Source organism: Polistes dominula, unplaced genomic scaffold, assembly GCF_049000335.1.
Source record: "Polistes dominula isolate Pdom_NZ unplaced genomic scaffold, Pdom_raw_medaka contig_37, whole genome shotgun sequence".
Classification (NCBI taxonomy): Eukaryota; Metazoa; Arthropoda; class Insecta; order Hymenoptera; family Vespidae; genus Polistes; species Polistes dominula.
The window spans coordinates 4,143,798-4,171,414 of NW_028301169.1; the positions used below are offsets into that span (position 1 = coordinate 4,143,798).

The window sequence follows — 27,617 nt, forward strand, 5'->3', positions numbered from 1 at the left end:
CTCTTATTTTCTCTTTTTCTCTCTCTCTCTTTCTCTCTTAAACTCTCTTTCACATACAACTTCAAATCCTTCACTCTTCTCCCTAGACCCTTTTGGATCTGGTTTCACCAACAACATTTTGCACTGGCTCTACCCTAAAGCTTACTTCCGACTTATCGTTGTATATATATATATATATATATATATATATATATATATATATATATATATATATATATATACGTGTTTCAACTTTGAACTGGATCGATGGATTATTTGGATTTCGTATTAAATTCATTTTTAACTTTCTTTCTTTTCCCTTTTTATGATCAAATTTTATTTTATTTTTTTTGTTGATAACTACAAAGAATATTTTTATTATTATTTATTTATTATATATTTTTATTTTCTCATAGTATAAGACAAAATTAAAATTTATTTATACCACGACAATTGGATTGTATATTTTGATTAAAAATTGTATTTTTATCCTTGCAAAACCATGTGTCGCGAGTGAAAATAATTTTTGTATAAAATTGGAACAAATAGGATAAATATCTAATTTGATTTAAAAAAAAAATAAAAAAGAAAGAAAAACAAGAACCAGAAAAACTTTTGTTAAAAAAAGAGACCTGTTATCTTTTTTAGCATTGTTTTTTATACATTGTTTCTTTGACGTATCGTGTAAGTGACAGATATCCAGTGTGATTTAAAGGATTATGGGTATAATGTCATGGCTAATTACTTTGGTTGGGTCATTCACCCATCCGGTTTGAAACTGGCTTAAGGGCTTGGCAGGTACTTCGATCTTGCATGCTACTCACCAAAGTCGATGTCCTCGGTCATTAATTGGTAATTAAACGACATGTCCTTTGATGAGCGTTTAAGTCATAGGTTCTAGGATTCACGTACGTATATTCTATAACCTTCTTATTTGTATTAAAATATCATTAAAATTATATATTAATTATATATAAAATTATTTGCATTTTTAAGTTTATTGTACATTTTAAATATTATGTTTGTTAATAAATACGATTGTTATCATAAGTTTGATTAAATATTATTGGGTAAAAATTAAACATACATTCGTGAACAAATAAGGGGAGAATAATAATACATTTCTTAAAAAAACTTCCTCAAAGTAAAATATTGTTTCGAGATCAACATTATATTAGAAGCAAAATAGCAAGGTAGAATTAATTCAATCCAAGCTGTCGCTAGTTGACACACACACATCAAGCTTCGAAATATTTCCGTTGGAAACGAAGCCTCCGGTGAAAGACAATGAAATACGAGTCCCTTTTTGCGCGTGACTATGTCGTTATGTTGTAAAATTTTCGAAAATTTATCGTCATACCCGTTGGGCACTGCCGTATTACTACAATGTGTTTCGTTAAATATCGCGATAACGTGTTCTCTCTTTCTCCCTCTCTCTCTCTCTCTCTCTCTCTATGCGTACGTATGTGTGTGTGTGTGTGTCTCTCGGTTGGTGAATAATTGCCAAGCACACCAACCGGAAGTGCACTGCGTGTAAACGCAGATGTTCCGGGCTTGTAACCTACTCCGCTTTTACATGGTTAAAGTATTTCTGGCTTGGTGATAACGCAACGATAGCAATGATCGTTCTATACTGATTATAAATATACTATTACGTTAGATTAAATCATTTTTCGGTATCGTTCATAATAATTGATTATGACACGTAATTAATTTTTATTTGATTTTTCAGGATTATATATGCTGTCGAAGCAAAAACAATCGATGAAAATCTCTCCTTCTTTTGTGATATTAATTTTTACAGTTTATTATCTTATTTATTGTTAGTATAACTCTATAGGGATATGAGGTTGGAATCATGAACTTAATATTTCTTTTTCAAATGTTAATTAGTTATTTCCTTAATTGCTATTCTTCAAAACCACCTTATTGTGATTATTTTTTAACAACTTGTTTTTAATTTTTTTTATTTTACATGACACAATTTAATCTATATTGACATTATATATTTTATAATATATTTTGTAATTATATATAGATTTGTGGAATATTTTTATTCGAAAGAAAAAAAGGGAAAAATAAAAAAACCCCAAGAAGAACTAAAGAAAACTATATATGGCGGGTTCTCAAAAAAAATCGAAATTGATGTCCTTGATCATTTTTATAAACCAGGATCGTCAATTATGAAAAGTTTTTTTTTTTAATAATACGACTGTACTAGATCTACGAATGTATGAAACAAATTTATTTTTTATATGATAAACAACAAAGATATGTCCAAGAAAGTACCCTGAAAATCATTCCCCCACTATGTCCCAAGCGCTAAATTTGAAGATAATCATTAACTTAAAAGGTAAAATTCCTAACAAATTATTTATTATCATATTTTTTACTTATATAGGATAGTATTGACTATACCTATATGAGTTCATAGTTTCATAAATGCGAATGAAAATATTTTTAAATATAGTTCAAAATTTGTCCTTAAAAAAAGTATCATTCCCTCACCGTTTTGTAACAGTGTGATTGGAGCAATACTCCAAGGCCTACCAAATCCCACTTTAACTTTTTTTGTAGTTAGCAACATTGCCCTTGAGAACATACTCTAGAATGGACAATTGAAGAAAGGATGTTTTCTTAAAATCAATTTGACAATAAGTTTTTTGAATATTACATTTTTTAACGTCATTCCCTCATGTGATGTTATCAAAAGGTAAGCATTTTTTTATTTAATAATCATAGCATATTTTTATATTTTTTCGGTAGTAATAAAGTACTGTTTACAATTCGTAAGAAAAAAAGGTTTATTTTCCTAAGTTTGTAGCAATTTTTTTTCGTTTCGTCATTCCCTCATCGTCATTCCCTCATAAAATTTTTTAATTTCTTAAAATATTCTGAGTTCAAAGTGTCTCTCAATAATGCTTATTGAGGTAAGTACAACGGAAATCAATAATACGGATAACTTGATCAAAAAATGTAAGTCTATTTCAACTTCTCCTGGCACTCAAAAAATCAGACAATTAGTGTTCTCAAATGATGTGCTTGAACTTAGAACTCTATCTTGTTTTGACTGCGTTGGAAAATGCCAACATTTTCATCTTGGTTACTATAAAACTTTTGAAGTATCGGATAAGGACACACCTGCAGTATCAACGCGACGTAAAAGAAAAGAAGTTAAAGTAGAAAGTAATGTGAAGATATCAAAGATTACTCCTTCTGAAAAAAATACCTATGGATATAAAGTTGGTGACCATGTCCTTATAACATGGAATAACGAAGTCTATCCTGGTAAAATTCTTTCATTATCTGATGATGGGGCTTTAGTAAAAGACTGGATTTAATAATTAAGTATGGATTTAATTATTATATTTTTCCAATAAAATTATTTAATTATTATAGTTTTGTAATAAAACAAATGATTGGTGCATTATAATTTTTAATTATTGTAGAATCATATTAAAAATCATTCCCTCACGAATCTGTCATTCCCTCATTTTCAAATTTTTAAAAAATTTTTATATTCAATTCAAACGCAAAAAAGTTGGGGACTACTATAATATTTTCCTCAAACAAGACAGATACTACGACTTGAGCAAAAAAATTCGATTACGAATTAAAAAAAAACTGATCAACTCGATAAAGCCATTTTCGATTTTTTTTTTAGAACCAGCCATATATATATATATATATATATATATATATATATATATATATATGGGTACTTTATTATAGGAGTTAAAGAAATTTCGATGAGACGATTTGGAGTATCGAACTTTCGGGATAGGGCAATACTTATCCATTTGATCGTAAGTCGAGTATGTGCCGGTCAGTCGATTCTTCTTCGAAAGCACTTGCACCCGGTGCTTTTTCCAAGCGGGCACTACCACCATTACCAGCTAGCAGCTCCCTTTTCACGTAAAACGTCAATTCGACCGACTTACCGTGCATTTCACGACGCTTCTTAACCCTCGATTACCATACATTCTTTGGGGGTGAACCCGGTCGTAGGGAAAAAGGAGGACAGTTTTATGGAAAGCGATCGATCGAAAATCGATTGCCCTGGCATACGAGTCTGGCATACGTAAAGTTTTTCCCCCTTTCTCCTTTTTCTCATAAAAAGAAAAAAGAAGATGAAAAAGAAGAAGAAAAAGAAGAATAATATAAAGCAAAAGAATAAGAAGAATAATCTTTTAACTTCCTACTCCTACACCCTTTCCCCTTTCTCTTTTCCTTTTCCTTTCCCTTTCCCTTTCCCTTTTCCTTTTCCTTTTCCTAGCCTCTATGGTTAGGAAAATTTTCTTTTGAAAAAGTCAAGTAAAGGAACGACTCAATTCACAAATATTATTTCCAAGCTTGTGTTCGTCAAAGCTCGTAAAAGAATGGTGCATAATTCATGAGACACGTGTCACCACGCGACACGTTCACTTCATATTCGATTCATGTATGCATCGTACATTCGTTCGTTTAAGTCTTACCACACGCGACCGTGCTTTTCCATAATCCCAACGTTGTAATACGACGTTGAAAGCTTAAGCATATATACATATATACATGCATTAACATATATTAAAGAATGGACTAAACTGATGTCCTACTCTTAATTATTTGTAAGAATGGACACAGTTCATAATCCCACGTTTGGTAATTTTTTAAGAAAGAGTTTATTATTCATTAACATTTAAACGTAACAATATAAATGAATTAACAATTAAATTATCACTATTTTATGAAAGTAATTTGTTAGGAAAGAAATAATTAAGATTTAATTATTAACACGATTAGAAAAAGGTATTTAATCGGGCTATTGTAAATACGTCTCGATGAATTATGATTATTTTATAGAAACCATTGATTTCCTATACGAATGTTAAAATAATTGGAATAATCATTGAACAAGATAATCGTTTAATCCAACATTTTATTATTTTATAAAATGATAAAATGGTAAAATCATATAAGATTTTTGATAAATTAATTTAGTTTATTTATTTAATATTTAATATTTTTTACAATGTTTAATGAGGTTTAATTTGATATAATGAAATAGGATGAAATCGTCAGTATCCATAATCGTATAAATTAATAATTAATACTCTCGTCGTGTTTTATGTTACTTTAAACGTTGTAATTCTTAACAAAAATATCGTCGTAATTATTTCTTTATTATCCGTCGTCTTTCGTCGTAATCTTTCACACAAAACACACTCGTCATAATTTCCAAATTAAAACCGTATAAATACACACCTGTTTGCTCTTTATTACCCAATTATTCCCGAACATAAAAAATCTATGCTATTCCATTACTTCCGGATCGGAAATATTCGAGAGGTTTCGGTGTAACGAAAAATTAGATGACAGATTTAAGTGGTGTTATCTTACAAACAAAACACATGCATTCCTGTCTAGAGAAACGCGATCTCTTTCAATCTACAATAAAGTCCCATCCACTTATACTTATACCCACCATATCACGATAAAAGAAAGAATATAAACACACACACATACTTTTAACACTAACTTACTACTTTTCTATTCCACTCTCTCATCCTCACAATAATTTTAACCGATAGAGTGTAATTATTGTTGGTTTGTATGCGTAAGTAATCAATAGATCGAAATAATGATTTCCAAAATACAGGTAAGATATATTGTAATCGAAATAAGTAATATGCAAGGTACTGTTGAGGATAATGTAAAAGAGAGAAAGTGAGACCGTAGGGCGAGCCCTTGGGAATAACAAACGTGATTAATATATATATATATATATATATATATATATATATATATATATATATATATATATATATATATATATATATCTCGGACAGCAGAGGCACTTCGATGCAGCTTGAGCCTTTGTAAGCCGATGAAAGGAAGTCACGCAGTGGCTCGTGACCGGATATAGCGCGGTAGAGCTAAGTGCATTGTGAGCACCATGGTACAACATAGGGACCATGTCCTCTTTCCCCTTTCACTCTCCCTCTCTCTCCCCATCTCTCTCTCTCTCTCTTTCTCTTGTTCTTGCTCTTGCTCTCAAAGCTAGTGCAGTGTGCAATCTAGTTGATGTTGACGTAGTTGTTGCTGTCGGACACGATGTGCTGCTTTTCAAGTTCACCTTTTGTTATTTCAGCGCTTAACGAACTTTAAACGTACAAAAGAATAAACTGTTTAACTAGAATACGTTAACAATATAAAAACATAAAAAAAAAAAACAAGAAAAAGAATTAATACAAAGACGAATAACATTTTTTTTTCGTCTAACCGATGATTAAATTGGTAACACTTTAACTATGATAACATATGTTGAAAAGTTTGAATTATCAGAGGTTAAAACTTTTGATACAACTTTGGAATTGTTATAGAGAAAAAAATGAAATTCGAAATCTCTTTTCATACGAGAAACTTTACCAGGGGATGTTTCAACGTGGTTAGAGTAAGCACATATTAAAGTAAACGTCTCCTCATAGAAAATTAAATGTACTTCTTTTGTCGAGTATTATTTACTAATTGTTTTAAATAAAGAGAGAAAGAGAGAAAAATAGAGAAAGAGAAACGAAAGTTCGTGCTTGTATACGAAATAAACTCTCCAATGATTTATAATCAATTTCCGAAAGATATTAGTCATAAATATTCGATTTATTACGCGTCGAAGCGTCACTACCAATCGATGACCCCATAAAACTGTCGAGGATTGCACCACCGATAGAATATATATATATGGTAATCGCATTGGAAGAAATACAAAAACAGACGCGCCCATTAAATTATTCACCCCCTCTTTTTCTCTTCACCTTTCACCCTTTCCAATTCCTACTTTTACCCTTTCTCCGTATCCTCTACCCCTCTTCAAACCCCTCTACCTTTCTGTTCTTTCGACGTTACAGCAGTGAATATTTTTGAGAACGTCCTCGTTCTCGTTTGCTCTCTAGCTGCCTGGTTGGTTTCGTATGAAATGTTGAAAATGCATGATAAAATATTGTATCCTCTCGCGAACGTTGATGTTATTTGCGAGAACTACGACTAGAGAAATGCTGAAAATGCATTTGCTTTGGTAAATTACGAAATCGTATTCGTAAATCCGTCTTGAATAAGCGTAAACGATAGATAAATTGTATATATTTTATTAATAAAAAAAAGTATTCGATGTAATTATAGATCTTATTGCAAAACTGTCTAAGAAAGTATGAATGAAAATATTTGATGAGTTTTAGATAAGATCTAAGGATTTCCTTAATACCTTGATCCAAAAGATTCTACTGATAAACCGATTCATTCGTAACGAAATTTCATTTGAAGTTTAGCGAATGCAAGGAATGCTAAACGTTTCGTATGCCGAAGAAGGATGAAATTGATGCATTGTAAACATGGATACCAAGAGGAAAATACGACCTTTAATTCGTATCTCTAATTACCTGATATATGTATTGTATCATATTATCCTGAATTACAAGGATAAGTAATTTCATAGCACCGAGGTAGGAATAATCTGATCGTTTGGTATTCTCGTTATAGATAATAGAAGTAAATTAGTACATTCCACTGTGAAGTATATTAAATGCACTTACTTATTATACGTTAATTATAATAATAACATTCAGAGTATTGTTGTAAGATGGAATTAAAATCTAAGGAGTATAGTTACTTTTTAATTGCGTACGTGTCATGAATATGTTTCGATAGGACGTATCGGAGAATGGAAGATAAGCTTCAAAGCCTTCAAGAATTTTAATGATATCGTTGACGTAGGATGAAGAGCTTTTGTAAAGATACCCTCGATAGATGAATAAAAAGAATGAAAGAAAGGGAGAAAGAGAGAGAGAGAGAGAGAAAATAATTGTAACGACATCGGATAAGGAGATTTAATAAAACCTCGTACTAAATGTCAGAGCTTTAATAGAAGATAACACATACCTTGGCGACCACTGATTGCTTGCTGATAATGAGGTCGTTATCTTTTAAAAGATATATGTATTTATGTATATATACAGGATGTCCCATAAGTCACTTTAATGAGAAAAGAAAAATACAATACTAAAAATCAAATATTAATTTATTTGAATTTATATTTATAGTGCAAAGTAAAAGTACAAATTATTCATCGAACTGATTATGTCAGATTTTTTATCTTTTATTTTCTTTAAATTCATTTAAGTTTTGGTAAATTTTGTAATTATTTAGTATTTTGTATTTTTAATTTCAAGATATACATTTGCAATTACAGTGTGTTATTAAGAAAATATATGAACCAATGATGCTGCTACTTCGATTATTAAACTAAAACAAAATTTCTAATTTTTCAATTAAGTCCAGCTACTTTTTAGACACTGTGTCTATAAAGTCGATTCTCTCATCTCGAGCCTCTTTATATTCTCCCTCGTGTTTCTTCATTAAAGTATGGAGAATAATTTGTAAGAACCGTCGTCTTCTTTACCATCGTCATAAAATAATTCTTCTATCTACGTTCCCTACGTATTATGTTTTCATTAATCAAGCTTTCACCAATTAAAGCTTTGAGGTTCGTATAGCTTTATATGCAATAGATTACTACATACGATTTACATCGAGTTTCCTATGAGAGGAGCTCGTTCGTTCAATTTCGTTTCGCTAAGACATGGAAAACGAAGGTAATTGCTATTATATAGTCTCTCTCTCTCTCTCTCACACACTCTCTCTCTCTTTCTCTCAGATCGTAAGAGTATCACAACGTGTATCTACGTCGTTAAAGTTTCATCGCGAGAATGATGACTAACGAGGTTGAAACGACGAGTACGCTACTAAACATTATTCCACCATGATATTCGCTTTGATGTTAGAAATTAAACGTCGCTTGAACTATTTTACTACTTTGTCTTTCTTTATTTTTCTCTATGTCTTTTCTTCCTTTTTTTTCAATCTGTAATACTGATTTTTTATTTTTCCAGTTAAAAGAAACCCTACTGTGTTATCATATACAATTTTCGATATATGTAATTCTTCCTATATTGTACTGTTCCATTTCATTGCTTTCTTTTATTCCATTTCCTCTTTTCAACGTGACTATTTTTTTTCTCTCTCTATCTCTCTATTTTTTTTCATCTCCCTCATATGAGAAATGTTACACTTTTACATGACAGAATATTGACGAGAGTCTAATGAAACTTACTTTTTTTCATTTTTATTTTTTTAATCTAAGTCATGTATATTATACTGTTTTTAATCGATACAAAAGCATATATTGATATGTATAGTATTAGCAGAATTTTAAATCAAAGAAAAACTCAGTATACTAAAACCAATATTTATTTGTTTAAATATTATTTTACAGATAAATATCAATGCATTGTCCATTATGAGATTAAGTTTTCTCCGTTTGAAAATATCTTTTATAAATAATTTGTATTGTTTTATATCGTTATGTCATATTACAGTGAGAATATACAAACATAAAGGAATAGATCATTCTCAGTTTATTTTACTCTCGTAACACAGGAAAAAGGAAGAGTGAAAAAGAAAGAGAGAGAGGGAGATTCTTTCTGCTGATTTACAAATTGCAACGATACTAGATAATATAGTAGTGCTCGTTTTGCATGTGTCCGTGCAAGAAACATTATAAAAAGAATAGAATAAAGTTTGTATACCCTATTGTGTTGAAATGTTTGAAAAATTTTTAACACATTAATTGTAAATTTAAAAAGAAAACAGTAAGAACTTTCTCGTATCGTACGTTTACAACTTACAACTTTTGTTACAAGTTTCAAGAAATAATACGTTAAGTGTTTTTAAGACTTCGAACTTTTATCGAATCGACTTTTCAAATCCGATTAGACCCGTGTGGATTGGTAGGGGGAGGGGTTTATTGGAAAGGGAAAAATTATTAAGCCTTAAGCTGTTTTAATTAGAAACATTACTTTCGCTTAACTTCGCGTTCTTATCGACTTCTTGAAACATTAGAAAATAATGGATTTTTAAACTTATAAACATTCGAACGAATCAGAAAACTACATTTTCTCTCTTAAATCTATTTGTTAAAAAGTTTTGTTTCGGTAAAATATATAAATAAATAAATAAAAAACAAGATTCGTTGGCCAATAAGGAAAATTGGTAACGAAGAAGGAGGCTCGCGAGGGTCAATAAGGAGGCTCGAGAGGCCAATAAGGAAAATCAGTGACCAATAATGAGATTCGGAGACCAATAAAATATTCAAAATTCTATTCGGTAGATCATGAAAAATTTAATTGGTCGAAAACATGCTTTCTTATATAAAAATATTATTATTAATAACATCTTTGCCATGGATTTGTTGTAGGTTTTTATCTGGTTTTAAATTTTGTTTCATATTCTTTACTATCAATACTGTTTATTTAATCCGATATCTTCGTGAAAAAGTTCTTTCATATTTTTTCAGTACTTTTCAACTATCACTATTTGCGTTAATTCAATTTCCAAACGGGCTTCGCCTAACTTTTCTCTCTTTTTCGCTCTCGCTCTCTCTCTCTCTCTCTCTCTCTCTCTCTCTCTCTCTCTCTCTATCTCTATCTCTCTATCTCTCTCTATATCTCTATCTCTCTATGCTTGAAGATTAAGCTAATAACTTTATATAAACGAAGGAGGATTATCCTTGGTGTTAAAGCTCGCAAGGAATTGAATTCTTCGTACACGAATTTCATGTTAAAGTCAGGGATTTATGTACACACTTATACATGCCACGTTATTCGAACACGTACAAGAGAAAAGAAATAGAACAAAAAATAAAAAGAAAAAAAAAGAAAAAGAGAGAAAGAGAAACAGAAAAGATAGTAAGAAGAATATGAAAACGGAAGTATCCTTGGAACCTCTCATAAACGTGCTCATTTCAAACATATAACCTTTCCAATTCGCCTTTCTATACGAATCCGAAGGGTATCGTAAGGGTAAGGGAGTAGTGGGTTAAGAGTAAACCTTCTCATTTTACTTTCTCTCTTGAAAAATCTCATTGCTAGAGGATGTTTTAGAATCCAGTTTGACTTTTCAAAGCCTTCGATTCGTAATAAAAAAAAAAAAAGAAAAAATAACCCCTCGGTTTTTCATTCAACAAAAAATTTTAATAATTTTAAATTTGATTTTTTGCTTGTTTCTTTTTTTTAATAATAAAAAATTGTTGATTATATATTTGGACAAAAAAAATATTACTTAAAATAAATATTTATTGGTATATCCACATTTGTAATCGATGTTTTCATTACTGTAATTTAATACAACCAATTACTAACGTTCGTTACATCTTTACGTATGAATATGTTACACGATATTCATAATATTACTTTTTGTTTGTTTCTTGTTTTTTGTTTTCTTTTATTAATTACAACAATAACTTGAACTTCTTAAAAATATTTTTTTCCTACAAAAATCCTCTTCCATCTAAACGAAATAATAATTGTATCAACCTAATATGTTATCCATTATTCGTGTAACCATTCTTATATATATATATATATATATAAGATTAGTTTAAAAAATAGATTAATTACAAATGAAATTAGAATAATTTAGACTAATTAGGTGAATTAGAATAATTAAATTAATTGTCGAAATGGTTATAGAGGTATATTGCGTAAGATAGCAAACTGTGTTCTTGTCAGATGTATCTCTGCCATTGCCATTGAAAATCTTAGTTCCCGCAGGCAGAGTTTTCGAGTTATCGAACAGGATATATACGTTCAGCGCCTCTAGAGAGAATGGACTACGTGCCCTGGAGTCGCAATGCACGATCTTCTGAAAGTATCTGTTTTCTCTGTCTGTCTGTATGTATGTTTCTCTCTCTCTCTCTCTCTCTTTTTTCTCAAGTTTCGAAACTGCGTTTGACAAGTCAAAGAAACATAAAATAAGGAAAAGCAGAGTAAAAAAAACGCTCGATCGAAGTACCTCATTTCTTTTTGATAAACCAACAAAAACGATAATTAAAATTAATTGTGACTCATTTCAGATTACCTCGTATAACCATTCTTTTTCTTTTTGTTATATTATTATTTAATTATATTTTATTACTATTTCGTTATATTCAATAATGATGGGATCGATCACACTCTTGAACGTTCGAACGAGAGTTAAATATTTAAATATATATATAATACTTCCTATACCATCGAGCAGGCTATTTAATAACGCGCAATACGATTCGATATTCCTGTCTCATCATCGCATTAATATCTATATTTATAATATTTATATAATTATTTATGTTATTTTTTATATTAAAGTAATGGTCTCGCATAATAAAAAGATATATATGTATATTTTATAAAACCTTATGTAAAGTCAGATTTGTTTGCATATTGTTATCATATAATATTAATCCGTAGCCGAAACGTACTATTATTTTCGTAAGCTCAAAAAACTCACTGGTAATGTCTCTCTGCTTGGGTGAAAGTAATAAACGAAGTAACTAACTGAACTACTCGAGAATCTTTTTGTTATATAAATCTTCGTGTAAAATAAAAAAAAAGTAAACGTAACGTACATAAAAAATTCATACGAAATTTGATAACATCAATGTTAGGTATGTATATATACATATATTTTGTGCAAACAACAATTTTCATTATGGCAGAGTAGTCACATTACTCCTCTTATCAGCTCACCGAATATTATTCTTTCATTACCCATGAGGTTGGATAATATGCGGTGATAAAGATAATTTTCTCTCTCTCTCTTTTCCTTTCTCTATTTCTATATGAAATGAAAGAGGTCTCAGCACCTTTCGCGAGCAAACTCTCAAGTTATCTCATCTAATTGTCATCAAGGATGCACTAATTTGATCTAGAATGCAAAATTCGTGACTAGAGCGGAACATTTTCTCTTACGCAAGAGCAATTAGTAAAGTTATCTCGAGACTTCTGGGAATCGAAAATTTGCTTCTTCTATGACACATATGTCACAGCGTTGTTAATCCATATAACTAGATTTATTAACTCTACTATTAATTCCAATTAAAACTTAACTCTAGTATCGATATTTTTTTTTACAATTAATTTCAATATCTTAGATCGTTCTCATCCTATTCAAATAATTAATATCTTTTAGCAGAAAAAAAATCCATTATTTTATATATCAAAATTTTTCCAAAAAAAGAAGGAGTGAGAGAGAGGTAGAAAAATCGAAAAAATAAATTGTTCTTCTTTAGATTGGCTTGATAAATTGGGCGTGTCAAAAGAAAATAAAGCCTCTCTTAATCGTATTTTCTATACAAGGAGAAAGCATGTTTTTCGTTGTCGGGTTGCGAGGGCGAACTTTCGTACTAATAAATAGAGTCACAGGATCCAAAGTCAATTACTCGTTCGGTGACTCTCTCGAGTTGCACGCGTTTGTTCGCAGTCCGCGTTAAGCGAGCGAAACGGAATTATTCATGATGAACTTTCGATGCACAGGTGCGTTTCAACGTGCCCAACCAACCTTGTCGATCTGTGCCTCTCCTTTCTTCTTTACATTTGCATTAAAAACTCATCGGGAATGGTGACGGCTAGTACGAAACCATGGTTGAAAAGCATTTCTTCTCTTGCGTTAGTAAAATAGAAAAGAGAAAAAGAAAGAGAAAGAGAAAGAGAAACAGAAAAAGAGAGAAAATACTCCTACTATTTCATAATTTTCTAGAAAAACTTTTTCCAACTTTCATGTTGGCAGTGATAGTTAGTCCACCGCAGGAAAAGAAAAATTTTACATGGTATAAATATTTTTCTTTCTTTTTCTTTTTTTGGATTTAAAAGAAAATCATTGCTTTAATATCTCCCTGTTGATTTTCATTTTTGTACCATTCAATTTTTTAATACATGAAATAAAAGAAGAATCCTCCTTATATGTGTATAGGTATACTACATTACATACATTTGATAAAAGTCCGTTTTCATCGTTGATATGATATATGAAAATAGTAGATAGACAAATACTGTAAAGGTAGGGAAAAAGCCATAAAGTTATGTCATCGTCGTGTATTTGGAATATCAGACTGAAGAAACTCAAGTTGGAATACAAGACGACTTTGAATACTACGCGACCTATTCGAAAAAGTTCGAGTAGGATTTTACGTAAGAAGTCTCGATAAATAAGAAATAGCTTTCAAACCGTGGGTTGGGGAAGAGAAGGGGTGAGGGAAGGTTAGATAGCTGAAGTTCGAAGTAAATAAATCGAAATGCGTATTCGCGAAATATTTTCAAACGACAACGATAAAGACAACGATGACGACGACGATGAGGATGAGGATGAGGATGACGATGGAAGATGAGAATACCTTTGGCACGGTATTGTTTGTTAGCAATTGGTTTCCGAATCGAAGTGGAATTCTGATTGTTAACAGTTGGCAATGGTCCAAATTTAGGAGCATGTTAAACGTTTCCCTGTCGTCCATACAGACCTCCGATCCTCTCTTTAATAATTCTATAACTCAATACGTTGTGTGGAAATGCGTAAACCAATGGTTCGCCATGTTTACTAAACCTTTGTTAAAGGAACGGACGTAGGTGATTAATAATTTTCATCGTGTACTCCGAATAATTATTTATTTTCTATGAACGTGTACGGTTTTGGCTGCGTTACGCCCATGTTTTCATCGGCATAGTCTGACCGTAACTACTGGCACCTGGCGTCTATCCATCTACCAGCCACTGTCCGACCACAGTCGGTCATTCCCTACTACTGCTACTGCGCATACGTACGGTTATACTACTGTCGGAAAAAATCCTATTGCATTTTCTCTCTCTATATATCGTTTATTTTTTATTTTTTTTTGCAACGTTTCTTGTTTTTTTTATTTATATTTATTTTATTTTTTGCTAACGCCAAAGGAAACATATTTCAACGAATCGATTTAAAAATCAACAAAATTATAGCACTCGCGAGAAAATTCTTCCGCGATCGATGATGCTCAACGTTATTGTTGTATCTGTTGTGTTTCTCTTTTTTGTCTTTTTTTTTTTTTTTTTTTGAAACAATTTGATCGTTTTCAGGACGGTCCTGCATCAGCCTGTCCGTTGACCCAGACTCTGTTGAACATTTACGGCCGCAGGTCGAGCAGACCTGATGTTCCAGGTCCCATTGATGAGAATCAGGTTCGTAAACGTCGTGTACGTGACTAAAAACTGACTCACACACGTGCACTCACTTCTTACTAACTAACTGTCATCTATAGAGCTTTACTTCTTCTTCTTCTTCTTTTTTCTTCTAGTTCTTCTTCTTTCTTCTTTCGAACTTTTTCTCTGAAGTTTTTTTTCAAAATTCCTTTGGAAAGAATCAATTCTTCTTCGCTGTCTTTTCTATACTTCACCGCATTCATTTTTTACACCACTGCGCATGCGTCCAAATGCAAGATTGGGATTAGGATTTTGTGCATTTTTCACTTCTTTTATTTTTTTTGGGGTTACTCTTTTTGTTTAACGAAATTATTCCTTTCGAGCGTTAGCTTTTTATGAATTCTTTCCACGTTGATAAATTCTTACAAAATTTACGGAGTGCTCCATCGATTATATACGATTCCTAACGTACCGACCTTTGCTGCATTATCTTTTGATGGTGTGTCTTCTTATCCAAACGATTCGAATCATCAAAATTCTCGATCAACTAACCAACGAGTTTCATCCATATAAATGTATGGATTTATACGTGAACTTTTGCATTGGTAGAAAGAATAATCATAGAGGAGATTCACCCCCTCTTAACAAAGATTCATGAATATTCCAATGACTTTATCGAAGATCGATCCGGATTTCAAGTCGTCTCATTAAATCGAAACTTAATTAAACGGACTTCGATTGAATCTTTTTAAATATATCGCTTCGATTTCAAAATTTGCAAAATTGGTATTTCAATAAGCTGACGTTTGTTAATTTAAAAAGTCGTTATGAAAAATATAACATTTTTATGGAGATAAAAAAGTAAATAAAAAATAAACAAAGTACCTGCTACTATATATTAAATCAGTAGTTTAAATAAGTGATTAATATCTATAATAAAAAAAAGTATGAATATTTAACTTTAATACAACTTTCTTTTAATGAGAGATATTTATCGTCTATTAAAACAAATTATTAATTATTATTTATAAAGAATCAAAAATATACAGATATATAATAACGATTTATTTTTAATATTGATAAGAAAAAAGAAAAGTTTATTAACAATACTGACGATATAAAAAAGAAAAAAAAAGAAACAAATCTTTTGAAATTGAAATATTGGATAAAATGGTGTTCGATGTAATAGTAAATAGATACTTATTACAATCATGTATTTAAAAAAAATAATAAATTATTATTTAACAAAATATACACACAGATAGAAAATAATAATTTATTTTAATATTGCGATAATACTGACGATATAAAAAGAGGTAATAAAAAAAAATTAGTGAAAAAAAAATTTTTTTTGAAATTGAAATATAGAGGAAAAATGGTGTTCGATTCAGTAGGATCAGTAGAGGGGTTCATTAAGGTGGTGTGTTTTAGTAAAAGGAGCTCGTTTCAAAGGAGGAGGGTATTAGGTGTTGGAATTAGACCGCGATGGTAGCGACGGCAATGCTTTGGAAGAAGCATCGAGACGCCACTGACACCAATGTCGACTACTTCGACGTCGAGGATTTTCTCGAGGCACAGTAGTACCGACTACGCCGTCTATCCCTTCGAAAGAGAAACTCGTACGCTCTTTATTTATTTCTCTTAATAATATTTTAATTACTTTCTTCTTCTTTCCCTCTACCCCCTTACCCCAACACTACATCCTTCTTATATTTGATTTTCTTTTTTCTTTTCTTTATTTTCTTATTCAACTAAACGATTTAACGCTTTATTCGATTGAAAATAAAATTTTACTAATGTTGCAAATACTTTTGTCACAGTGTGTACCATTTAACTTGTGCGATTTTCTTACGTGTGTGTATGTATGTGTGCACGTGCGCCATGCATGTGGACGAAATAATTTGTTACGGATTGATGTAAAATATTAAATTAAATTGATTGACGTGTCATTTCAATTAAAAAATATTAATGAAAAATAATTCAGAAAAAAATGTTTTCTTTGTATACGGAATTAATTGACGAACAATGTTTCGTTTAAAAGTTGAATTTATTTCTTGAATGAAATTAATGATAATCGAACGTGTATTTATCGATGGAATATAAGATACAGCAACAGAACGAATCTATTTTCTTCGAGTTTATGATGACGACGTGTAAACATAACGTGCATGTCAACTCGTTATTTGATATTTTTAGAACAACCGTGTATGTGTTTGTGTGTGTGTGTGTGTGTGTGTGTGTGTGTGTGTGTGTGTGTGTGTGTGTGTGTGTGTGTGTGTGTGTGTATGTGTATGTGTAATCCAAGGAAATTACATTGAAATCTCCCACAAATTAAAACACTCAGTGGCGCGTATATTCACACATACACGCGTTCGTGAAATATTCAAAAGAACATTAGGGTTGTTAAAATACAAATAAAGCTCACATACGTGCAACCCTTTTTTTCTATTTACCGTTTTGTTCTTCCCTTTTTTTTGTTGTTACTGTTGTTTTATCTTCTTTTCAATTTTTTTCCTCTCTATTTTTTTTTCTTTTCTTTTTTTCACCCTTTTAGGAGAAACGTAGAAATAAATCTGGAGGACGTACGCGAAGGAGAACGAAATAATAATTGTCAGCTATTTCTCGAGCTCCTATTTAACCCACATTCGAAAGAACGAAAGAAAGAAAGAAAGAAGGTTGATATTGGATAGAGATAGAGAAAAAAGAAAGGAAAAAAAAGGAGGAAAAAAGACACTTCGTTTCTTTTTCCATTGCCTTTGTGTTTGGCTCTGCCACTTTTCCGCGTGCCAAGAAACTGGTCGACGAATGTAGTAGTAGTAGTAGTACCAACCTCTTTTGAAAAAGATGAAAGAATAGGAGGTGATAGTTTTTCCTCAGCCCCGATAACTCGTCGTAGTTAAGAAAATAGATATCGTTCGATACTCGGCTCACAACGTCTGTGGAATAGAAAAGAACACTGAAGGGAATAGTGGGTTTACATTCGTGACGTATCTTTGCAATTCTTTTGCCGATATTATTACCTTTCGGAAAGGCTACTTAGTAGCTTTTCCCTTTACTTTCAACTTATTTTCTCGAACTATTCCTCGTTAAATGCGACGACCTCTTTTTCATTTTCTTTTTTTTTTCTTACTTACTAAATCAATGCTTTCTCTCATTCCTTTCTTCTTCTTCTTCTTTATTTCTTTATTTAATTTTTCCCTTTCAAAATTGAATCTTTCGTGAAAAATTTTTTTTTCATTAGGAGATTAATTTTTACAAGATTTTTACATTGACAATGAGTAAAGCCAATAATGACGGATATTTTTAATATTAAAATTATTAGTATTCATTTTACTTAGATATGAGATATTAAAATGTATTCCTAATTAAAAGTACAATGTAGCGTTATTTATTTCAATATAATATTTTATAACATACACTTTTATTTAAATATAAAGTATTCGATATCTTTAATTAGAAAATATCAATGGTATTAATTTTATATGTTCAAACATAAGATATTAAAAAAAAAATTTTCACAGTGTTATTACTTTAAATATTATTTAACGTAAGAAACATTTGGACATTATTTATTGGACAATTGGGTTGAAAATATTTGTTGGATATCGCGAAAGGTTTAACAACGCGTTAAAATCATGATCGACTGGGTTTCAATCGTACGTCACTCGAGACGTCGATTTAGTGATTACATGTACGCGGTTCCCGCCAGGGTTAAAAAACAACGAAGAACTAGACAACGTAGAAACCCTTTGGCAAATTCTCTCGAACGTCGCGTGAACGTCGCTCATCGTGATATCGATGAATTCTACTGCGATGATTCCTGCGGTTGCTGTTCCTGGAATCACGTAAGTTCCTTCGCAATTTGAACGAGAAATTTTGTTTTAATATTTTCCCACCGATAATAAAAAAAAATGTTCATTCGAGTTCTTAATTTGTTCGATCAAAATGAAGATTTCCCTTTTTTTTCTTCTTTTTCGTCTTTTTAATCGATAATTACTTCTTTCTCGTTCTCGATATAAAAAGGAAAAAAGGAAAAGAAAAAAGTAATCTATAAAAATAGAAGAACAAAAGTCTCATTAGGATATGTGCAAATTTTTACGTATACCTTTAAAAACACTATTCTCTTTGTTCTATTTTTTTTTTTTTTTTTTTTTGACGAATATACATATATTCTTCGTCTTTTATTTCAATGTTTCCTCTCTCAATCGTGATTCGAAACCTGTCATAAGCAAGATAATGAAACGAAATCCGGGATTTCTCTAGATTAACGCTTTTCAAGTTTAAAGCTTGTACATTGAACTGAGATTATTTACAACTAGTCAACGTCGATTTTATAACAAACGACACACTTTCTTTATCGTAATGGTAATATTGATTTTTGTTAATATACCATTACAAATTAATCAGAATGCTATTCTAAAAAAGCACGAAATTTTTTTAAATTCCAATCACTTTTTATCTTACAATACAAATATTGTATCTAAGAAATATTCTATATGTTTACTAAATTTATAATTTTATTTTAATTATATACATTATATACCTTATTTGTGTGTATATGTATATTTATTATATTTTATAATAAAAATAAAATTAAAATAAGATAATAATAATCAGATGCGTAGATATATGAATACACTGTTAACGTTCAATTTATTTTTTGACGATTACGGTGATATCATCATTCGACTAATGTTTACATATTTTTCTCGCATATGTATATCACCCGAATAATGTGTTTACAAGTTGCGTTTCAATGATCAGTTGTCCTTTGACTGAGATAGAGTATATACCTCTAACAATCGACTCACACTTTATATTAGGATTTTCTCACGTAATCGGATTACCATCTCAGATACTTCAGTAAGTTTTAATCCATATTAAATCCATGTAAAGTGTTTTAACATTTTACATATATATATATATATATATATATAGATATATGTATGTATATGGTAGTTTTTTGTAAGAATTTTTTATCACGTTTACAAGCAAGGTCACTGATAATGTTATTTTACTCGTTCCTCTGTATATAATACTTTAATGCGATCACACGTCGCACGATAGCCAACGATCGATCGAACCTTGTCACGAACCTATTGTAACATCGATGAGTCTATATTCTCTTTCGTGTAAAAATGTTTACACGCCATATCAGATATTTTTTGCACTCTTAGATAAAAAAGAAAAAGAAAAAAAAGAAGAAATTTACGGGTATTACTTTGTAACGTTTATATTCGTAGCTATAGAAAGTCAACGAAGAAAATAGATTTTTATTTTCTAAGCTTTTTCCTGAACAATTTAAACACGATCTATATAAACAACTATTTTAATCGTTCATTTATTTATTATTTAGCTAATCATTGAATTATTTTTTCTTTCGCAGAAAACACGATACAATACTGGGGGTGTGGAGGAACAATTACCACCACCACCGTCACCGCCACAGGTGAAAGAAACAACCCAATTGGATGGAGTTCCTAGACCAAATTCAATTGAACGTATTATTCATCCTGATTCCACTACTCAACACATCCTTACGAGCCATGAAACATTGAACAAGGTAGGATCATCATTTATACATAAATATGATTTACTAATTCATATTTTTATTCAAAAAATGTCTTCATCTGTATAAAATCAAATTTGTTCTATTTAATAATATCAAAGAAATTTTTTTTATTATAGTAAATAAAAAGGAACAACTCATATTTTTAAATTTAGAAAAATAATTTCAAATAAAATATATACATACATATCTAAAAAATTCAAATAATTTAACTTAGGAAATTAAAAGCCCCGAAGAGGTTGATTATTTTTTGTCTTTCTTAATAATATACGGAACCAAAACAAGTTGAACGATAGACATTTTTTCGCGCTTATCTTAATGCGCATGCGCATTGAACTAAGAAATGCTCGCCATCTGCAAGGATTTTTCTCAAAATCGAATAGAAACTTCTTTGAACGATTTCCAACATCCGATATCTTGGTGGATTCTCGTTATAACTGTAAACATGTACTAAGTAGAAATCTTCCTTACCAACGGTAGTTGAAAATAAACATTAGAAAATATCTAGTCACGTAGTTTTGAAGATTCTCAACGAGAATGCAGCAAACTCGCAAATGACGATAAGGAAGATTCCTATGATATTTAGAACGATATTGCCGTTCGCAACACGTGGATTAAATAGTTCAACCGCGACTTTGAAGCTCGTCGAAACACGAGCTTCATGCGAGAGATCAACGGTGAAAGGATTTTCTTTCGTCGAGTGCATTTGTTAGTTGTTTTCTTTTTTTCTTTTCTTTTCTTTTTTTTTAATATATGTCTCCTTTCTTTTTTCTATTCATTTAATTTTTCTATTTCGTTAGTTTTATTTTCTATACTGCATCAACGAAGTTGGTATATATATTGTACTGTATATGTATTGTATAATATTGTACTTTCTTTAAAAATCATTTTTCACAACATTGTGTATAAGAAAGTATATTTTATATCGTTGAAGAATTAAAACAAAAGTTCGCGCTTTTTCTTATTCGAATTGAGTGTTGTTAACTGTAGAAAGTTATCGATTTATTTGCAACACAGTTGTGTATTACTTTGTATTCTCTTATTTTCTTTTCTACACGCTTTTCGAGTGCTCTTTCTTTTATACCAAATTGTAGGAAATTAATTGTTTTCATTTTCAAACGAAAATACTTATATAGTATTTTCTCTTTTTTTTTAAATAATATATATATGTATATACTCATATGTGTACCAGTAATTATAACAGTGAACTAAAAATTCAGAATAAATTCTACACATAAAATTAGTTTTATAATTTATTTTAAAATTTACATTAATTAAATATGAATTAAATTTTTTTAATCCTTTTTTTAATTTAATCTACTGGTATAATTACGTGTACATATATTTTTTTGTTTAATATTATGAAATTTATGATTTCTAAACCATAATATCTTAATCGCTTGTTACTAATATACATACGTATTTACATACGTACTGAGAAATTAATCAAATAAAATATCTTCAAGCATTTCGTTCATTTCCATTCATAAATTCGTAAAGATCGTTAAATAGCTCGCGTGTGTAGGCTCTTTGCAATTCGTGAAGTCGATTGATTTATTAGAAACTTTCCGTCGGTAGAATGCCAAGCCATAAATTCTCTTGGTAAACATCAAGCGTCAAATGTTGTGACTGGTAGTAGTAATTTGTATCACGACCATTTCTACTACATACTACCAACACGTGAATTACGTAAAAGAAAAATATATATATAGATCGTTTCAGGGTTAAACTGGATTTAAATAATTCTTTCCTATAAGCATTACTGAGGGATTAAACGTTTACATAAATAATATTACATACACACACATAGATATGCATTATAATTCGATTATTGTTAATTAAATTTGAAAAAAAAAGAATTATTCCAACTTCTACTTTATTTAATTAATTATTAGATATAATAAGATCGATAAAAAATATATATATGTGTATGTAAGAGTGTGTGTGTGTGTGTTTATGTGATTGCAAAAGAGAACTTTGTTCAACATTAAAAAGATCGATTCGCTGCACGGCATGGAGTGGAAAGAAAGGGTCAGTGGTAGGAGAGGAGAAGACAGAAAATCGAAATACGTTTTGCTTTTATAGGCCTCGTAAAGACCAATCGTTAAACGTGACCGAGACGCATTCGACAATGGCTTGTCCGTCCTTATCTTTAACATATTTATGAGGAACTCGTAATTCATGAAAGTTGAAAACTTCTTATATATGTAAGTTCGTATTAAAAAGCAATATGCCAACCTGTAGATCAACGTTTAAAGTACATACGTCATATTTGTTGACCCTTATCCCACCCTTTTCTTGTATTTTATTCTTATCGCGTTGAAACGTTACTTTTACCTATAATTATGAAAGTAGTGCAATGTAAGTCAAAATTTTAATTCATTATAATTTTTACGATATTGTGTTAACAATGAACCATCAGATAGTGCTTGTTATTTCATTATATAAAATTCATTTATAATATTCAAACGTAATTTTTTAAATATCTGGAAACAAAAAATAATATTTAACTTGAGTAATTTTTATAATTATTGGTACACTTATCGTATCGTATAATAATAAAAATAATAACATTGATATATACTCTAATTGTTATTTTTATTTTTTTTTCCGGATCAATGCAGCGTGAAAAAAAATTCTACTTAATCTCGTAACAATGAAATATCACAAAACAAATATGTGAGATTATTTTGCCAGTGGATGATCGTGAAAATTAAATGCAAATTTTCATTCCCCTTCGATAAGCATCGGCTTTTTAAAAGAGTTACGCGCCACTGATCCGAAATGTTTACGTACATAACACCGCGCCTTTTGCATCATTTGATATCGCATGCTCACTGAATTCGTATCAAATGATGAAGAATCACTTTAGATGGATGGCCTTTCCTGGATCGATCGAAACTCCAAGAAGGAATTCATTTCAAACGTGTTACTTAATATATACAAATATTACATATTTACGTATATATAAACATAGAGACATACTTATGTATCATCTCTAAGCATGCTCTGAGTTACTATATTTAGCTATACAGGTAGGTAGCTCATTTTTAATACATTTCGGTTTATATAAATAAAATATTTATTCACTAGCCAAACGTGAATCATACGATCCATAAATCGATTTCATATTTCTAAGAAATGATATATTTTGTCACACACACATGCACACATTCACTCACACACACACTAACAAACATATACACGTTCGTGTCAACAAAAAAATGGTTTCATGTATACAATATCATCTTAGATGTACTTGCCTATATAGTTTTTCTTCTTTTTCTGTATCTTTATTTTTATAGTAAATTCAAAGTTTCGTAACACCATGAAGGTAAATCGATCAAGATGAAATCAAGTTTCTTAGTGTAAAAAGTATGAGAACCGTGTCGTGATATTAATGCATCCTAGCTCGATTATTTATGGAAAATGATAAATTACGAATAGCAGCTTCTTCCCCAAAGTCTGGATGTTAGAAAGTTTACCGATAAAGACGTTTTCTGTAACGCTACTAACTCTTTTTATTCTCCTTGATAGAAAACAGTATTTTTTTCTTTGTGTTATAAAAACAAAATCTATGGAAATCTTTTGAGACTAAACAAAGTTTTAAATTTTCATCCTTATTTTCCTCAATTTTTGTAAAGACATATTGTAATATTTTCATTAAATTATTAATGAAAAATATTAAAAATATATCAATGTTTTTCCTATTATTAGAGAAGTATAGAAAATTTGAGAAAAGACGAATATTTGGATTGATTAATAAGTCATTTTGAAATTTTTGGTATATAAAATATTAGTCTTATTCATACACTGATATTAAATATATGATAAAAATTTTGAAGAGAAAATATTCTCTATTTATTTTTATATAGTACTGTATAAATATTTTACAAAAAAACACCTATGCAGTATCATTTGGATACAAGGTATCAAGAAATTTTATAATACACTAATATGACAATATGGTACTATTTATTTAGACATAAAATATCTCCAATGTTTTTATACACATGATCAATATTATGAAATATTTTGTAATATAAGTTGTCTCGAGATGTATTGTATAAATATTTTATATGTAAAAATATTTTATTATAAATACTTACAGTCATTCATTTAAAATATTAAAAAATAATTATATTTATTACAAACATTTTAAAATACTAATCCAATAAATATCAAAAAGAAAATTTCTAATTTTGATAAAAAAAATAGCGATATTATATTAAACAATATTAAATTATCCAAAGTTACTTATTAGTTAACCTCTCTAGATAAGAATTCAAAGGATAATAATTTATGAGAAGATATATATTTTATATAAGATATATTTGATTTAATGGTTATTTTTTCTTTTAACTTGTACTTACGTATGTCTACCTAAAATGTTCGTCCTGAAGGCGAACTCGTTCGACCTAGACGAAACCCAGGTTCGACCTAGATACCATTTTCGGGGTTTCTTATACTTCTATCTTTCTCTCTCTCGTGAAAAATATCCTGATAAATCGTTTGCCAATACTGATCATAGATATCTTCAACGGGCCTTATTTTTCCTGATTCGATAGAGCGATCGAGTTAGTGGATAAGTAAAAGGATGTATACAGGGTTCTTTTATCTTTCGATATAAGTATCAAACATTTTTAAACCATAGTCTTTTCAATTCCAACTACACTGCAAAAATTCATATTTTATGCAAAAACAAAAAGAAAATCTTGATTAAGTTTCATTAAATTATTGAATCAATTTTTAAAATATCGAATGAAAATTGTTCGCAGTTACGTTAAATCATGTCATTTTTGAACCTTTCTATATACTTGCTTTTCTTAAAACACTTAATCGTATAAAGATTTATATCAAAGATTTAAACGTCACACACGTACACATAATGAATGTTCATTTTATTCTATACAGAAAATATTACTTACGATAATTTTATCGATTAGTTATTACAGAATACGTTTCATGTAATATCGAACGAACTTCCTTTTAGAAATGCGACGAATTGTTAAGAAACGAATTTGCATGTATCTTAATATGCACGAAAAGTTGTTACCTCGAAAGAAATTAAAGTTTGTGATAAAATGAAACGAGTGCTCGTTTCTCTATCGCGTATTACTTACGTGCAAATGCATACACACACACATACGCGCGCGCGCACGCACATACATATGTATATATATATATATATATATGAAAACGTGCTAGAAAATTTAAGTATATTTGTCGTTTATAAAAATTCGCGTGATCGTTCAACGAGAGCGTGTATCTTTGAAACGTGACTACGGTCGATCATTCCTAAAGCTTCTGTACTCCGAATAAAAGCTTTAAGATAGATAAGACTGATCGTAAATATTGATAGGAGTTCTTCGCAAAGTATTGAAACCTTAAAAAAAAAAAAAAACAATAGCATTCTTTCAACTCACCAAATTTTCCTTTATCAAATTTGTTTAAATTACATATTTCTAGTTCTTCTTTCTTTTCTTTTTTTTTTTCAAATCAGATCGAATTTTTCTTTTTATTTTTTTCTCGTTAATATCCTCATAGAGGAAAGTAGATCATCGATAACGTTTCGTTGACGCAGCTTTGGCGAATTTTAGAAAATACGAGTATAGGGAGTTAAAAGTACAACAAAAGGACATAAATAGCGAGAAAAACGAGACTAGAAGGAAAGATTAAAAGGGAAAGGAAGAGGGAAAGGAGCAGAGAGATAGAGAGAGAGAGTGAGAGAGAGTAAGCATGGCGAAAGCTTTTAATTAAAAAGTATCAGGAGTGCGGAAGAATGCGAGAATACAATGCTTGCCATTGGATCGACTGTCATCTGACATTTTTATCCGAGAATACGAGAACAAGAAAGAGAGAGAGAGAGATCAAGGATATACCAGTTCATTAGACGTATCTCTTTTGAGATACATACATAGAAACTTTTTTTTTGTTTACTATGAAAAAAGATTCAATCTCTTTTGGATCGTTGACGGTCGCGTGTGAGAATTTTCACTTGATTGTGATTTATTCGAGGATCCTTTGAAATTCATTCATCGGTGACACATCGAAATCCATTTATTTCGTTTTTTTCTTTTTTTAATTTTTTGTTTCTCTCTCTCTCTCTCTCTCTCACTCTCTCTTTCTTTTTTTGCTTCTTTTTATTTTTCAAATGTTTAATCAATCTTCCGTTTTATTTTTAATAGTAGAAAAAAGTAATAATATAAAATAAAATAAAATAATTAAATCTAATCGAGCAGGCGAACGTGGATTAAAATCGAACGGTGTGATACATTGAGCAAAAAATGATTCTTCTTTAAACGAAAATTCGTTTGCGAATGAAATAAAAATAAATGGAAAATAGAAAGCTTCCCGTATTTTTTTTCTTTTTCTTTTTCTTTTACTTTTATGTGCGACATTTTTTCTTTTTATATTTTTTTACATTGCGATACACTGACAGGAAATTATTTTTATCATAATCTTCATCGCGTTTGATATTGAAAAGCATATATACCACCTTACCCCGTAGACATTTTAAATTCTAAAAGACGAGAGTTACGATAAAAGTTACTGGTAACGTTTATAAAAACAGTTACGATTTGAAAAACTTCAATATTTCGTGCCATGATGTCGTGTTGAAATTTCAAGATAAATTCTCGAAGACACGGTTAACTTTTTATCATTTATATAGGGTAACTGTAACTAATATGAGTAATATAGTAACATAATAATAATAATAATAATAATAATAATAATAATAATAATAATAACTATAAAGTTATTATTATTTTCGACGATAAAAATTTGTTAATTCGTCCATATTGGACGCCAAATTCACAGTCAATCATTTCGAATTTTTATACATTTTTGATTATAATTTCAAAACTTATGTAAATAACTAAAACGCAAACAAACGTTTAAATAATTTCAATTTCATAGAAAATAAAACAAGTACTTCTAAGTAAGCATTAAAAATCAGGTGTTTTCCATATTAGATAGAGTTACCCTAAATGCATACTCTCCAAATATCATACAATTATAATATAATTAAAAAAATGTATTATATATAT

At 30.0% G+C, this 27,617-nt stretch overlaps 1 protein-coding gene across 12 annotated transcripts in view; it reads left to right on the forward strand.

The window, feature by feature from the left end:
• The window catches only part of LOC107066989 (discs large 1), a 419,075-nt gene that overhangs the window by 168,683 nt on the left and 222,775 nt on the right, over positions 1-27,617 (forward strand). For 9 of the 12 annotated variants that reach the window (XM_015322081.2, XM_015322083.2, XM_015322090.2 and 6 more), the window contains 2 exons: positions 14,934-15,035; positions 20,383-20,559. In XM_015322081.2, coding sequence (XP_015177567.1) covers positions 14,934-15,035; positions 20,383-20,559 — 279 coding nt within the window. Of the gene's footprint in view, positions 1-14,933; positions 15,036-16,493; positions 16,616-18,517; positions 18,842-20,382; positions 20,560-27,617 lie in introns of those variants that run through there. The other 3 variants (XM_015322094.2, XM_089179129.1, XM_015322089.2) reach the window with 3 other exon arrangements.